Source organism: Hemitrygon akajei, chromosome 10 (assembly GCF_048418815.1).
Source record: "Hemitrygon akajei chromosome 10, sHemAka1.3, whole genome shotgun sequence".
Lineage (NCBI taxonomy): Eukaryota > Metazoa > Chordata > Chondrichthyes > Myliobatiformes > Dasyatidae > Hemitrygon > Hemitrygon akajei.
In genome coordinates this window covers 34,501,789-34,517,207 of record NC_133133.1, presented here as the reverse complement: position 1 = coordinate 34,517,207, position 15,419 = coordinate 34,501,789, and the positions used below count along the sequence as shown (strand labels likewise).

General features: G+C 39.6%; 1 protein-coding gene across 6 annotated transcripts in view; it reads left to right on the top strand.

Moving 5' to 3' along the window:
• Positions 1–15,090, top strand: part of tenm1 (teneurin transmembrane protein 1) — a 2,244,326-nt gene extending 2,229,236 nt beyond the window's left edge. For all 6 annotated transcript variants that reach the window (XM_073058035.1, XM_073058034.1, XM_073058032.1 and 3 more), the window contains 2 exons: positions 1,476–1,618; positions 13,224–15,090. In XM_073058035.1, the coding sequence (XP_072914136.1) occupies positions 1,476–1,618; positions 13,224–13,976 (896 nt within the window). In that variant the 3' untranslated portion in view covers positions 13,977–15,090. The remainder of the gene's footprint in view (positions 1–1,475; positions 1,619–13,223) is intronic.
• The last annotated feature ends 329 nt before the right edge of the window (positions 15,091–15,419 follow it).

Here is a 15,419-nt window from a genome sequence, read left to right as displayed (position 1 = left end):
AATCCCTTCCTGAAAGGCTCTCAATGGTAGCTCAGTTCCAATTTTCAAGACTAAGATCAGAAGGTGTGTCAGGAGACATTCAACAAAGAGAGTAGAGGTACTAATCACCATGATGGTGGTTGAATGGTGGAACTGGCTTTACCATGTTTCCTATCTTCAGTAACTTCTTACATGTCATGATTGAACAGGTAGTAGATCAATTTTGTGTTCTGGAATCTTAAATGAACTTAACAAATGTTGGCTTCATTTGGTGTAGTCTATTTAAGATTCATCAGAAAGCATTCAAAGGTAGTATACACAGTCAAATGCTCTTCCTTTGTATGTGCAATGGTACAGAAATTTCCTCAGCTAATCCATATAACTCACCATTTGCAACCAAACTTATTTACAACTTCAGATTTTAGTATCATGCAAAATATCAGAGCCAAATGTGAGTGAATCCTCAACTAATTACCACACAAATGCACTTGTTTCCAGCAACAAAAACTTGCATCGTTAATTATAACTGAATTCCAAAAATGCAAAAAATGAATATCATAATACCATAAGATACAAAAGCAGAATCAGGCAATTTGGCCCATAAGGTCTGCACTGCCATTTCATCATGGTTGATCCATTTTCCTGTCAGTCCCAATCTTCTGCTTTGTCCCTATAACCCTTCATGCCCTGACTATTCAAGAATCTATCAACCTCTTTGTTAACGGTGTATAGGAAGAAACAGTGAAATCATTCAGTAAATCTTGATTCAAGTAAATATTTTTGCTTGTGATATGCCATAACCGGGCTTGAATCTTATGCCCTGCCTTTCTAGATATACCAGAACTATATATTGTACTTAACATAGTTTTTAATATTGATTTTGTTTCCTGTATTTCTAAAAGTGTTTGCATATTAATTGCAGCTATATTTTCAATTAATCATGCAAAATGTTTGCCATCGTGTGAACAACATTGGACACTGAACCAGATCTTACTGGCTGTTGCCAATAGTTCCAAACACAACTGCCAGCATTTGGCCATTCAAAATGGCAGTAACTCATGGAGTCCTGAATTTAATGACAGAATTGGAAGTCTACATTTGTCAGTTTCTCTGCAGTTTGACTCCACACAGAGTCCATCAGCAAGATACAGTCTGACTGAGATTTCCTGATATTACAATGGTGAAATTACCACTTACTTCCCATGGCAGCTTAGAATCCCATTGATTTTGATGAGAACTGTAGTATAAACAATTTAGCTTCAATGTTTTTTAATGAATCCTTCCTTAAATTCTTTGCTTTGCAGTCAGTATATTTATGATACATCATAGAGTTTTCAGAGAAGGACTAGAATACACAAAGCAATTGAGGTCTTTTAATAATAATTAATAAAGCTTGAATTAGTTTAATGCACAAGAGGTGAATAATAATTTACAGAATTATCCTGGAGTGGGCATACTTTATCCTACTGTTTTCATTGTACTTCTTCTGTTTATAGATATTGGGAGCTGGCTGGAACTTTTTGGATTTCAGTTGCACAATGTGGTACCTGGATTCCCTAAGCCTGAAATGAATATCATGGAAGCAACTTATGAACTTCTGAAAACTCAAACCAGAACTCAAGACTGGGATCCCAGTAAGGTATGACAAGTAAAATACATTCCACTGGTTTTCATTTATTCTTCAATATCTCCCCATTTTCTCAAAAGCAATGCCTTATGCTTTGAATACTATTGACTCTCCAAAAACCTAACTCAGCAGGCATTATGCACATCACCAGCTGGCAGACCTAAAGCAAATGATGACTGAATCCAACCTTGTCCTCATACAACTTCTATATATTTTCCAGTAGACTTACTAGACTGTGATCAGGACTACATACCTTCTCTAACCCAGGGATCATGGAGCAAATTAGATGGTTATCCATTCGTATGTCACCTTGGTTGTCATTGATAACTCTGAAAATTGCCAATTATAAATAAATCTTCATTGAAAGTCAGTCTGAGTTACTGTAGATGCAAGGGCCAATCCCTTTTAATGATACTGTGGGATGCTGCAGCAAAATAATATGTTTTGAGTGTTGTCTTTTTGAAAAGGACCACTTTAGCAAAAACAGGGTTAGTAAAAACTGAGTTTTGAGTTAAAAAAAATCAAGAACTGGATTTTTTAGACCTGTGAAGCTGAAAATCACACCTTGAGTGAATGTGGGACATTGTGCTATTGTTGATGTCTCATGAGGGATTTATGCTGGGAATACGTTATTAATGTCAGCAGGAATTAAACTGGGAAGTCAAAGTTTACGTCCCATACCAGGTACTAAGAAGACCTGCCAGTAGTAAATGCAAATTGATATTCTCTATGATTATCTTATTTTTAACTGTGAGGTGAAGTTTATGTCAGGCATAATATTTTTGATCTCATATAAGAAATACTTTGAAGAAAGGTGGGGTGCAGTTCGACAAACCAGTCAGCATTTACATTTGAACCAGTATTTCTAAATCAACTTAATCCATCAATTATTTTTCAATTGTTTATGGGCTATTACAGCATGCAAATTTTCTTCCCACATTAGTCACTGCACTTCAGAAATATTAAGCTGCTTGCACTGTGCCACATTCTTTCTGACATCTGAGGCTGAAAAAGATATTAATGAAATGGAAGTTCTTATTGGAAATTCTATGTTATAAAGATGCTTCTATTTATATCCCTAAATAGGCCAGGTTATGCTGACAAATAAGCACATGAAGAGCATTTAGGAGCAAATTCAAATAACATACTCAGGATCAACCTTGATCAACTCAGGATTTTTATTTCTTTCTATGTGATATTGGAAATTTGGGTGCTTGCTGCCATCCCTAATTCTCCTTGAGTGTGTTGGTAGGCCAGTTCAGAGGACACATAGAAGTTACATACAGTGGGAAGTCTGGAGTTACACATAGATTGAGATGGTAGATGCTTTTCTTCTATGAAGGATGTTTATTTGAGTGTATCAGAGGGCACGCATGAGTGTAGTTGCTATTACTAAAGAGAAGGTGCTTGAGAAACTGAAAGGTTTGAAGGTAGATAAGTCACCTGGATCTTATAGATTGCACCCAAGGATTATGAAAGAGATAGCTGAAGAGACTGTGGAGGAATTGGTAGAGAGCTTTCAAGAACACTAGGTTCTGAAATGGTTACAGTGTACAGGAAAATTGCAAATGCCGCCCTACCCCTTTAAGATTGAAGTGAAGCAAAAGACAGGAAGAAGGAAGGGAGGTAGAAGAAAGGAAATTATAGGTTAGTTTGCTTGACTTCAGTTGTTGGGAAGATGTTGGAGTCCATTATTAAGGATGTTTCAGGTTACTTGGAGATCCATAATAAAATGGGCGAAATCCAGCACGGTTTCCTTAAGGGAAATTTTGCCTGAAAAATCTGTTGGAATTCTTTGAAGGAAAAAACAAGCAAGATAGACAAAGGATGATCATTGGATGTCATTAACTGTCAGAAGGTCAGTGATGAAGTGACGCAAATGAGGCTACTTAGTAAGATAAGAGTCCATGATATTACAGGAAAGATAATAGCATGGATAGAAGATTGGCTAACTGGCAGGAGGAAAAGAGTAGGAACGAAAGGTGCCTTTTCATTGGCTGCCTGTGACTAACGGTAATCCACAGGGGTTGGGGTTGGGACTGCTTCTTTTCACGTTATATGTCAATGATTTGGATGATGGAATTGATGGCTTTGTGACCAAGTTCAAGAGCGATATAAAGACAGGTGGAGGAAAAAGTTGTTTCAAGGAAGCAGGGAATCTACAGAAGAAAGATTCAAAGCTCATAGTACATTTATTGTCAAAGTATGCATGCAGTATACAACCCTGAAAATTGTCTTCCACATAGACAGTCATGAAACAAAGAAAAAACATGGAACCAGCCCATTCAAAGGAAAACATCAAGCATCAAATCCCCTCCCCACCCAAGCGCAGAAAATTCACACAAAGGGCAAAAAAAAATCAAAAACGCAAAATATGAAACACATACAGCATATTTCAGTACAGTTCAGTTCAGTGTTCATTATCCACAGGCCACCTTTTTCAAAAATTGCCCAGTAGTCACAACAAAAAAAGAACAAACAGAATCAGAACTAGAAATAGAACAATTCACGAAAACTGAAATAGAACCATAGAACATTACAGCACAGAAACAGGCCTTTTGGCCCTTCTTGGCTGTGCTGAACCATTTTTCTGCCTAGTCCCACTGACCTGCACCTGGACCATATCCCTCCATACACCTCTCATCCATGTACCCGTCCAAGTTTTTCTTAAATGTTAAAAGTGAACCTGTATTTACCACTTCACCTGGCAGCTCATTCCACACTCCCACCACTCTGTGTAAAGAAACCCCCCCCCAAAATTCCCTTTAAACTTTCCCCCTTCACCTTTAACCCATGTCCTCAGTGTAAAAAGCTTGCTTGCATTCACTCTATCTATACCCATCATAATTTTAGATAGATAGATAGATAGATACTTTATTCATCCCCATGGGGAAATTCAACATTTTTTCCAATGTCCCATACACTTGTTGTAGCAAAAACTCATTACATACAATACTTAACTCAGTAATAATATGATATGCATCTAAATCACTAACTCAAAAAGCATTAATAATAGCTTTAAAAAAGTTCTTAAGTCCTGGCAGTTGAATTGTAAAGCCTAATGGCATTGGGGAGTATTGACCTCTTCATCCTGTCTGAGGAGCATTGCATCGACAGTAACCTGTCGCTGAAACTGCTTCTCTGTCTCTGGATGGTGCTATGTAGAGGATGTTCAGGGTTTTCCATAATTGACCGTAGCCTACTCAGCGCCCTTCGCTCAGCTACCGATGTTAAACTCTCCAGTACTTTGCCCACGACAGAGCCCGCCTTCCTTATCAGCTTATTAAGACGTGAGGCGTCCTTCTTCTTAATGCTTCCTCCCCAACACGCCACCACAAAGAAGAGGGCGCTCTCAACAACTGACCTATAGAACATCTTCAGCATCTCACTGCAGACATTGAATGACGCCAACCTTCTAAGGAAGTACAGTCGACTCTGTGCCTTCCTGCACAAGGCATCTGTGTTGGCAGTCCAGTCTAGCTTCTCATCCAACTGTACTCCCAGATACTTGTAGGTCTTAACCTGCTCCACACATTCTCCATTAATGATCACTGGCTCCATATGAGGCCTAGATCTCCTAAAGTCCACCACCATCTCCTTGGTCTTGGTGACATTGAGACGCAGGTAGTTTGAGTTGCACCATATCACAAAGTCCTGTATCAGTTTCCTATACTCCTCCTCCTGTCCATTCCTGACACACCCCACTATAGCCGTGTCATCAGCGAACTTCTGCACATGGCAGGACTCCGAGTTATATTGGAAGTCAGATGTGTACAGGGTGAACAGGACCGGAGAGAGTATGGTTCCCTGTGGCGCTCCTGTGCTGCTGACCACTGTGTCAGACCTACAGTCTATCTCTATATACCTCTATCAAATCTCCCCTCATTCTTCTATGCTCCAGGGAATAAAGTCCTAACTTATTCAACCTTTCTCTGTAGCTCAGTTTCTCAAGTCCCAGCAACATCCTTGTAAACCTTCTCTGCACTCTTTCAACCTTATTAATATCCTTCCTGTAATTCCTGTAATTCGGTAACCAAAACTGCACACAATACTCCAAATTCAGCCTCACCAATGCCTTATACAACCTCATCATAACATTCCAACTCTTATACTCAATACTTTGATTTATAAAGGCCAATGTACCAAAAGTTCTCTTTACTACCCTTTCTACCTGTGATGCCACTTTTAGGGAATTTTGCATCTGTATTCCCAGATCCCTCTGTTCTACTGCACTCCTCAGTGCCCTACCATTTACCTTGTATGTTCTACCTTGGTTTTCCCTTCCAAAGTGCAACACCTCACACTTGTCTGTATTAAACTCCATCTGCCATTTTTCAGCCCATTTTTCCAGCTAGTCCAAATCCCTCTGTAAGCTTTGAAAACCTTCCTCACTGTCCACTACACCTCCAATCTTTGTATCATCAGCAAATTTGCTGATCCAATTTACCACATTATCATCCAGATCATTGATATCGATGACAAATAACAATGGACCCAGCACTGATCCCTGCAGCACACCACTAGTCACAGGCCTCCATTCAGAGAAACAATCCTCCACTACCACTCTCTGACTTCTCCCATTGAGCCAATGTCTAATCCAATTTACTACCTCACCATATATACCTAGCGACTGAATCTTCCTAACTAACCTTCCATGCGGGACCTTGTCAAAGACCTTATTGAAGTCCATGTAGACAACATCCACTGCCTTCCCTTCATTCATTTTCCTTGTAACCTCCTCAAAAAATTCTAATAGGTTCATTAAACATGATCTACTATGCACAAAGCTGCATTAACTCTCCCTAATAAGTCACTGTCTATCTAAATATTTGTGGATCCTATTTCTTGGTACTCCTTCCAATAATTTACCTACTACCGACGTCAAACTTAACAGCCTATAATTTCCCTCTAAATTACTTTTAGAGCCTTTTTTAAACAACGGAACAACATGAGCTATCCTCCAATCCTCCAGCACCTCACCCATAGATACCGACATTTTAAATATATCTGCCAGGGCCCCTGCAATTTCAACACTAGCCGGTCCGAGGGAATACCCTGTCAGGACCTGAGGATTTATCTACTCTGATTTGCCTCAAGATAGCAAGCACCTCCTCCTCTTCAATTTGTATAGGTTCCATGACCTCACTACTTGTTTGTCTTATTTCCATTGACTCTATGCCAGTTGCCTTAGTAAATACAGACTCAAAAAACCCTTTTAAGATCTCCCCTATTTCTTTTGGTTCCATACATAGCCGACCACTCTGATCTTCAAGAGGACCAATTTTATCCCTTACTATCCTTTTGCTCTTAAAATACCTGTAGAAGCTCTTTGGATTATCCTTCACCTTGACTGTCAAAGCTACCTCATGTCTTCTTTTAGCCCTCCTGATTTCTTTCTTAAGTATTTTTTACACTTTTTATACTCCTCAAGGACCTTATTTGCCCCGTTTCCCCATTGATTTCCCCATGGGGATGAATAAAGTATCTATCTATCTATCTATCTATCTATCCTATACGTGTCATACATCTCTCTCTTCTTCTTTATCAGAGTTCCAATATCCTTAGAGAACCAATGTTCCTTATTCTTATTGACTTTGCCTTTAATCCTAATAGAGTCCAAATTTACAATCCACGTCAATTAAACCTTGCTTCGGCCCCGTCTGCTGGCAGCATTAATAGAGACAGAGATCACTTGAACGCAAGGACTTTCCCTTGGAAGCAGTGAACAGGAGAAGCAAGAGTCCGCCATACAGAGACAGCTTCATCGGCAGCAGCAAGCGAGAGGCTGGTAGATGCTGAGTATTCACTTGCCTCCAAACTCATCTCAATGTTTTCAAACTTCTTTGAAGCCTTAATCCGTGAGATTGGCCAGAGATGGAGTCATACACTTTGGTCGAAGAAATAAGGGCATTGTCTATTCTTTAAACGGGGAGACAATTCAACAATCAGAGGAGTAAAGGGTCTTGGGAGTCCTCGTGCTGGGTTCCCTAAAGGTTAACTTGCAGGTTGAGTCGGTGGTAAGGAAGCAAGTACAATGTTAGCGTTAATTTTGAGAAGACTGGAATATAAAAGCAAGGATGTAATGCATAGTCTTTATAAGGCATTGGCCAGACCACTCGGCATACACAAAGTGGTTTTGGGTCACTGATCTAAGAAAGGATGTGCTGGCATTGGAGAGGGCCTAGAGATGATTTAGGAGTATAATTCCAGGAATGAGAAACTTAATGTATGAGGAGCCTATACTCATTGGAGTTCAGAACAACAAGGAGGGATTTCATCGAACCATATCAAATATTGAAAAGTCTAGATTGAGTGGATGTGAAGAGGATGTTACCACGGGGCTCAACCTCAGAATTAAGGAAATCCATTTAGAACAGAGAAGAGGAGGAATTTCTTTAGTGAGTGGGTGGACATTGCCACAAACAACCATGGAGGCCAAGTCATTGAGTATATTTAAAGCAGAGATTGATATGCTGTAGAGTAGTGAGGGCATCAGAAGTTACGGGGAGAGGGAAGAAGAAATGAGGCTGAAGGGGATTCTGTTCCTATGCCTTATGGTCTTATGATCTTGAGGAACCAGATAGGTTTTTAACAGTCCAGTAGTTGCAAGGTCTAATTACTAATACAAGCTTTTACTTCTAAAGTTATGTAGCTACTTGATTTTAAATTCCCAAGCTACCAGGATGAGACTTCAGAATCAGAATCAGAATTAGAATCAGGTTTATTATCAATAGCATATGACGTGAAATCTGTTAACTTAGCAGCAGCAGTTCAATGCAATACATAATATAGAAGAAAATAATAATAATTAAGTAAATTAATTACAGTATACGTATATTGAATAGATTTAAAAGTCATGTAAAAAACTGAAATATTGTATCTTAAAAAAAGTGAGCTAGTGTCCAAGGGTTCAATGTCCTGTATCACTGAGTGTGTGTCTTCAAGCTTCTGTACCTCCTGCCTGATGGTAACAGTGAGAAAAGGGCATGCCCTGGGTGCTGGAGGTCCTTCATAATGGATGCTGCCTTTCTGAGACACCGCTCCTTGAAGGTGTCCTGGGTACTTTGTAAGCTAGTACCCAAGATGGAGCTGACTAGACTTACAACCCTCTGCAGCTTCTTTCGGTCCTGTGCAGTAGCCCCTCCATACCAGACAGTGATGCAGCCTGTCAGAATGCTCTCCATGGAACATCTATAGAGGACTTTCAGTGCATTTGTTAATATGCCAAATCTCTTCAAACTCCTAATGAAGTATAGCCACTGTCTCGCCTTCTATAAAACTACATCGATATGTTGGACCAGGTTAGATCCTCAGAGATCTTGACATCCAGGAACCTGAAACTGCTCACTCTCTCCACTTCTGACCCCTCTATGAGGATTGGTAGATAGATAGATAGATAGATAGATACTTTATTCATCCCCATGGGGAAATTCAACATTTTTCCAATGTCCCATACACTTGTTGTAGCAAAAACTCATTACATACAATACTTAACTCAGTAATAATATGATATGCATCTAAATCACTAACTCAAAGGCATTAATAATAGCTTTAAAAAAAAGTTCTTAAGTCCTGGCAGTTGAATTGTAAAGCCTAATGGCATTGGGGAGTATTGACCTCTTCATCCTGTCTGAGGAGCATTGCATCGACAGTAACCTGTCGCTGAAACTGCTTCTCTGTCTCTGGATGGTGCTATGTAGAGGATGTTCAGGGTTTTCCATAATTGACCGTAGCCTACTCAGCGCCCTTCGCTCAGCTACCGATGTTAAACTCTCCAGTACTTTGCCCTTCCTTATCAGCTTATTAAGACGTGAGGCGTCCTTCTTCTTAATGCTTCCTCCCCAACACGCCACCACAAAGAAGAGGGCGCTCTCAACAACTGACCTATAGAACATCTTCAGCATCTCACTGCAGACATTGAATGACGCCAACCTTCTAAGGAAGTACAGTCGACTCTGTGCCTTCCTGCACAAGGCATCTGTGTTGGCAGTCCAGTCTAGCTTCTCGTCCAACTGTACTCCCAGATACTTGTAGGTCTTAACCTGCTCCACACATTCTCCATTAATGATCAATGATTAATGATTAATGGTATGTGCTCCTTTGTCTTACCCTTCCTGAAGTCGACAATCAGCTCTTTTGTCTTATTGACGTTGAGTGCCAGGTTGTTGCTGTGGCACCACTCCACTTGTTGACATATCTCACTTCTGTACGCCCTCTCGTCACCACCTGAGATTCTACCAACAATGGTTGTATCACAGCAAATTTATAGATGGTGTTTGAGCTATGCCTAGCCACACAGTCATGTGTATATAGAGAGTAGAGCAGTGGGCTAAGCACACACCCCTGGGGTATGCCAGTGTTGATCATCAGTGAGGAGAATATGTTATCACCAATCCGCACAGATTGTGGTCTTCTGGTTAGGAAGTTGAGGATCCAATTGCATAGGGAGGTACAGAGGCCCAGGTTCTGCAACTTCTCAATCAGGATTGTGGGAATGATGATATTAAATGCTGAGCTACAGTCGATGAACAGCATCCTGACATAAGTGTTTGTGTTGTCCAGGTGGTCTAAAGCTGTGTGGAGAACCATTGAGATTGCATCTGCCGTTGACCTATTGTGGCAAAAGGCAAATTGCAATGGGACCAGGTCCTTGCTGAGGCAGGAGTTCAGTCTAGTCATGACCACCCTCTCAAAGCATTTCATCACTGTACTACCGGTCAATAGTCATTAATGCAGCTCACATTCTTCTTCTTCTTAGGCACTGGTATAATTTGTTGCCTTTTTGAAGCAAATTGGAACTTCTGCCCATAGCAGTGAGAGGTTGAAAATGTCCTTAAATACTCTCGTTAGTTGGTTGGCACAGGTTTTCAGAGCCTTACCAGGTACTCCATCTGGACCTTCTGCCTACAAGGGTTCACTCTCTTTAAAGACAGCCTAACATTGGTCTCTGAGACAGAGATCAGGGTCATCAGATGCAGCAGGGAACGTCACAGCTGTAGTTATGTTCTGCCTTCCAAAGCGGGCATAGAAAGTGTTGAGGTCATCTGGTAGTGAAACATCGCTGCCATTCATGCTGTTGGGTTTCGCTTTGTAGGAAGTATTGTCTTGCAAACCCTGCCAGAGTTGCCGTGCATCCGATGTCACCACCAACCTCATTCGAAATTGTCTCTTCGCCCTTGAACTCTTCACTCCCATATTCAGGCCCATAGTATTACCGTAAATTCCGGACTACAGAGCGCACCTGATTAAAAGCCGCACGCTCTAATTTTAGAAAGAAAATCAATTTTGTACTTGTACAGGCCGCACCGGATTTTAAGCCGCAGGTGTCCCACATTGTAATATGAGATATTTACACAGAAAGATATTACACGTGAGGATTTTTTAACTTTTAATTAAATCCGTATGGTAACATAAACAAATACATATTGCAAATGCTTTTTTTTCGAACCGTGCCTGTAACACGGCTACTTTTAAATATACATACGTATCGGTAACACACAAATTACGTTGCGTATACTTTTTTACTGAACAGTGCGCGAACAACATTCCAATATCTCCTAACGACTGGTAAAAAAAATATATATACTGCAGCCTACCAGGAAAAGTTATTGATCGCCTTTAACTTAAAAGCTTCATCATATGCTTGCAGCGTTCTTGCTCGGATGAAATGCGCTCGCCCCCTCCTTTCCGTTTATCCCAAACCGGTATTTTCCCACAAGACGCGGCGAAACCGGATGTGACGTCATAGCATTCCGGGATGTAGTACAGAAAACAAATATACTTAAAACACTTCTAACTTTAACTAGAAAATACTAACAAATGAATTACTAAGCGAAAATATTATAAACTAAATAACTGCCATAAAGACAACACAATGCTTTTCTTCGAGTGTTTTCCATGTTGATGAGGGTGAGTACAAATGACTGATTTACAATAATTTAATTGTGAAAGTGCGCTTGATTTATCGTACAATTTCATTGGACCTCTGTGAACTACTCATCAATTTTATTGGTCTATACTGTTACGAGGCAAAATGTTTTTGGCGGCATGAAAAAAAACCATGCATTAGCCGCACCGTAGTAAAGGCCGCAGTGTTCAAAGTGTGGGGAAAAAAGTAGCGGCTTATAATCCGGAATCTACGGTAGTTAAGTAATCTAGCAACTATCTTACCAGACCTTTCAACATAGCAAGTCATTGCAGCCAAGTAAAATTCCATAGATCGCAACACAAATAAGCTTCCCAATTCTTAGTGAGGTTTGTAATACCCCTTGAAAAACAGGACGTTTCATTCAATTGATGCTGGGGGATGTCCTAATTGAAAGGCTATGACAAACTCATTGTACAGTTACTGACATTATTACACATAAGTGTGTAAAAGCTGTAGGATTCCCCATTCCCAACACCAAAAGCATGCCAGAATAGCTTCGCTTCTAAGTTCCCATTAGTCTGGCTGGCCAACAACTAGCCAAAAAGAAGATTTACCCTACATCCCATGATTTAGAGTGATTACATTAAAAGTGTACTCTAGGTTACATCTCATTATTGGTGCTCTGTTGTGATGAGCAACACAATTCTTTCACTCCAGTGTACTGTGATCTGTCCAATAATATAATTTCCAGAGCAAGCAGCAAAGCAGAATATTTTATTCACTGAAAGATGTCAAGTAGAATAAAAATTTATTTCTCGAAGGCATGTTATAATGGTCACGAAAGGTTTATAATACCCAATACCATTCATATAGTAACTCTGCTATGTGGCCTATTTTATCCTATGTCGAGCTCTGATTGTGCCAGTGTCAAGCAGGTTAACTGAGAGCATGTCAAGAAGTCAGGTCTTAGACCTCAGCTAAGGGAGAGCTGTTTGTGTTGAGAGGGTCACATGGTGAAAACTTTCTTAAAAATATGCTTAAATTGAGTTATAGTGCGAAGTTTTACATTTGTATTAAATATATAAATTCCATGTGTGGTCTTTTGCAATTACTGTAAATAGGCTCTGCAGTATTTATATTTCACTCTTTTTACAAGACCTTTGACTGTGATAGTTCTATTGAAAGAGTGATGGAATGAATATATAAAAAGCCATAGTTTGATCCCCAGTTACAGTAATGTGCGTGGGATTAGTTTATCTTCACCCTGATTCTTATAAGAATGAGTGGATTATCACAAGTAGCAATTGAAAGGAAGTCATTCACAGTACATGGGGAAATTAATTCTGTGTATAACTCTAGAGTGAATGCAGCACAACTTATATGGTCCATAAGAGAAGATGGTTGTAAATTATTTTGACATTGCTGTGTTAAACATTCCCAGAATTATTCAAATAAGACTGTGAGTGACCTCATTCAATATATCTCTCCCAAAATACACCTTAGTAATCATAGTATGTCCTGGTAATTGAATATCTGATGTTTGGGATGGAATTTTATTTTGTTACTGCCTGTTAATGGCATTTTGAATATGTGGATTTATATTTATATGCTGATAATGAAATTGAGACCTTGTACAGTTTTGGGAGAGTATTGGCAAATCTTCTGAGAACTTCATAACCTCTCTGTTGAAAATATTTTCTTTGAAGTGTGTACTTGAACAGGAGCTCTCTCTGCTTGTTTTTTTTTCAGGTTGTATTAGGCATACAGTGTGAACTTCAGAAGCAACTCAAAAGCTTCATCTCTCTGGAACGGCTGCCCCAGACCTCCATAAGGAGCTACCAGAAATGCCAAGATAAACGGCCAAGATTTGCTGCAGTTCCTTCTGTCTTTGGCAAAGGAGTCAAGTTTGCCATCAAAGATGCTAAGGTAACCGCTGACATCATCGGGGTTGCCAGTGATGACAGCAGACGCATAGCCGCCATCCTCAATGGTGCTGATTATCTGGAAAATCTCCACTTCACCATTGATGGTCGAGATACGCATTACTTTGTTAAATCGGGACCTTTAGAAGAAGACCTGAACATAATTGGGAATACCGGAGGGGGCCGTGTGCTGGAAAATGGAGTCAATGTGACTGTCTCTCAGATGACCTCTGTGGTAAATAGAAGGACTAGAAGGTTTGCAGATATCCAGCTCCAGTATGGGGCTCTAGGCTTCAACATCCGCTACGGTGCCACCATTGAAGAAGAAAGAATCCATGTGTTAGAGATGGCCAGACAGAGAGCTGTAGCCCAAGCCTGGGCAAAGGAACAGCGTAGAGTGCAAGAGGGAGAAGTGGGGGTGAGAGCGTGGACTGACGGAGAGAAGCAACAGCTGCTGAGCAGTGGAAGAGTGTCAGGCTATGATGGTTATTTTGTATTGCTTGTGGAACAATATCCGGATCTTTCCGACAGTGCCAACAACATCCAGTTTATGAGACAGAGTGAAATAGGAAAGAGGTAACGGTGAAGAAACGCCTGCCTTTCAGTCACCAAAGACTGCCTGTTTTTAAAACATTTATTGATTTGCTGTACTCTTTTCTAGAATGATATCCTGTACATATTGTGATGGAGAAAAAAGTCAATTTTCAAGCTGCCTTCAAATGTGATAAAATATGGTATTTTAATAATACCCTTGTTTAGCATTCCTTTGAGTGGTTGGACACCTGATCTGGTCCGTAATCAATAACATCAGACAACAGTGCTCAGTCCAGATCAGACGTAAATCTATACTATAGTTCCAGAATACACTAGTAGGGGTTGAGTGCATTCATTAAATACTGTACTTTGTCTCTAATGTACGATTAGAAAAAGATGCCAACTGTGTTCGTCATAACAGTTCAGAATCGCATATTTTCTGTCACATAATGATTGTCCAAGGGTGCGTTGCATTATTGGGCTAGATACGATAGCTACAGATGTTTAATTTTGATATTCTTCATTTTTTATTTAATTGTGAATGGTCTACAATGCTGTGAACAAAAAGAGTATGTATGATTGGTGTGTAAAGCACAGTACACCTGTTTTAAACTGCTTATGGTGGTGGGTGCGGTTAAAGCCTGTTGTGCATTATTTCCCACAGTAAAACATATCTTTATTGTTCACCATTAAAACCAGTTATTTCCTCATTTAAATCAAATTGGTGGTGTAATTGCTAAAGTAAAGAGCAATTTGGTTTTCTTTTCTAGGTATAACCATACCAGGAAGTATACATTAAAGTGTAACTTCTTCACTAACTTTGTGTAATTAATTTTAGAATGTAGTCTGGCGCAACGTCAACACACGTTTACAGTATGTGAGGGGCAAGCCAGACAAGTTGTTAATATTTTTAATTATGATGTAAAATTCCTGGTAGACATTATTAACGCCAGCCATTGCGACCTGCTAATTGTTACGTGTTTTCATGTACTGAGTATGCAATCTGCATTCAAGCAAGATATGATGGAAGTTGGTTCTGAATTTGTGGAATCAACTGATTCTGTACTGAGTATGCAATCTGCATTCAAGCAAGATATGATGGAAGTTGGTTCTGGATTTGTGGAATCAACTGATTCTGTATGGAAGTTTATAAATAAATATAGCACAATGGGGCTGGATATTAAATCTCATTCATTCACCAGTATATAAGTGAATCAATGCAGGCCTACAATTTTACCAAATTTCACGCAGCAGTTTTATTTTAATTCCTTAAACGAACAATAGACTAGATTTTCTATCACATTGTGTAAAGTTTATATGTTATTCTCAAATTAAATCTTAGGAAGAAAAATCTTATTAATTAAAACTAGAACCATGCTCTATGTATCATAAATTCCTAATTCTATCAACTGTACCCTGTACATGTTTGGCATGTTAGTGCATTTGCAAAGTGATCTCAACTGCCAGGTGATGCAAGCTTTCATGTCAC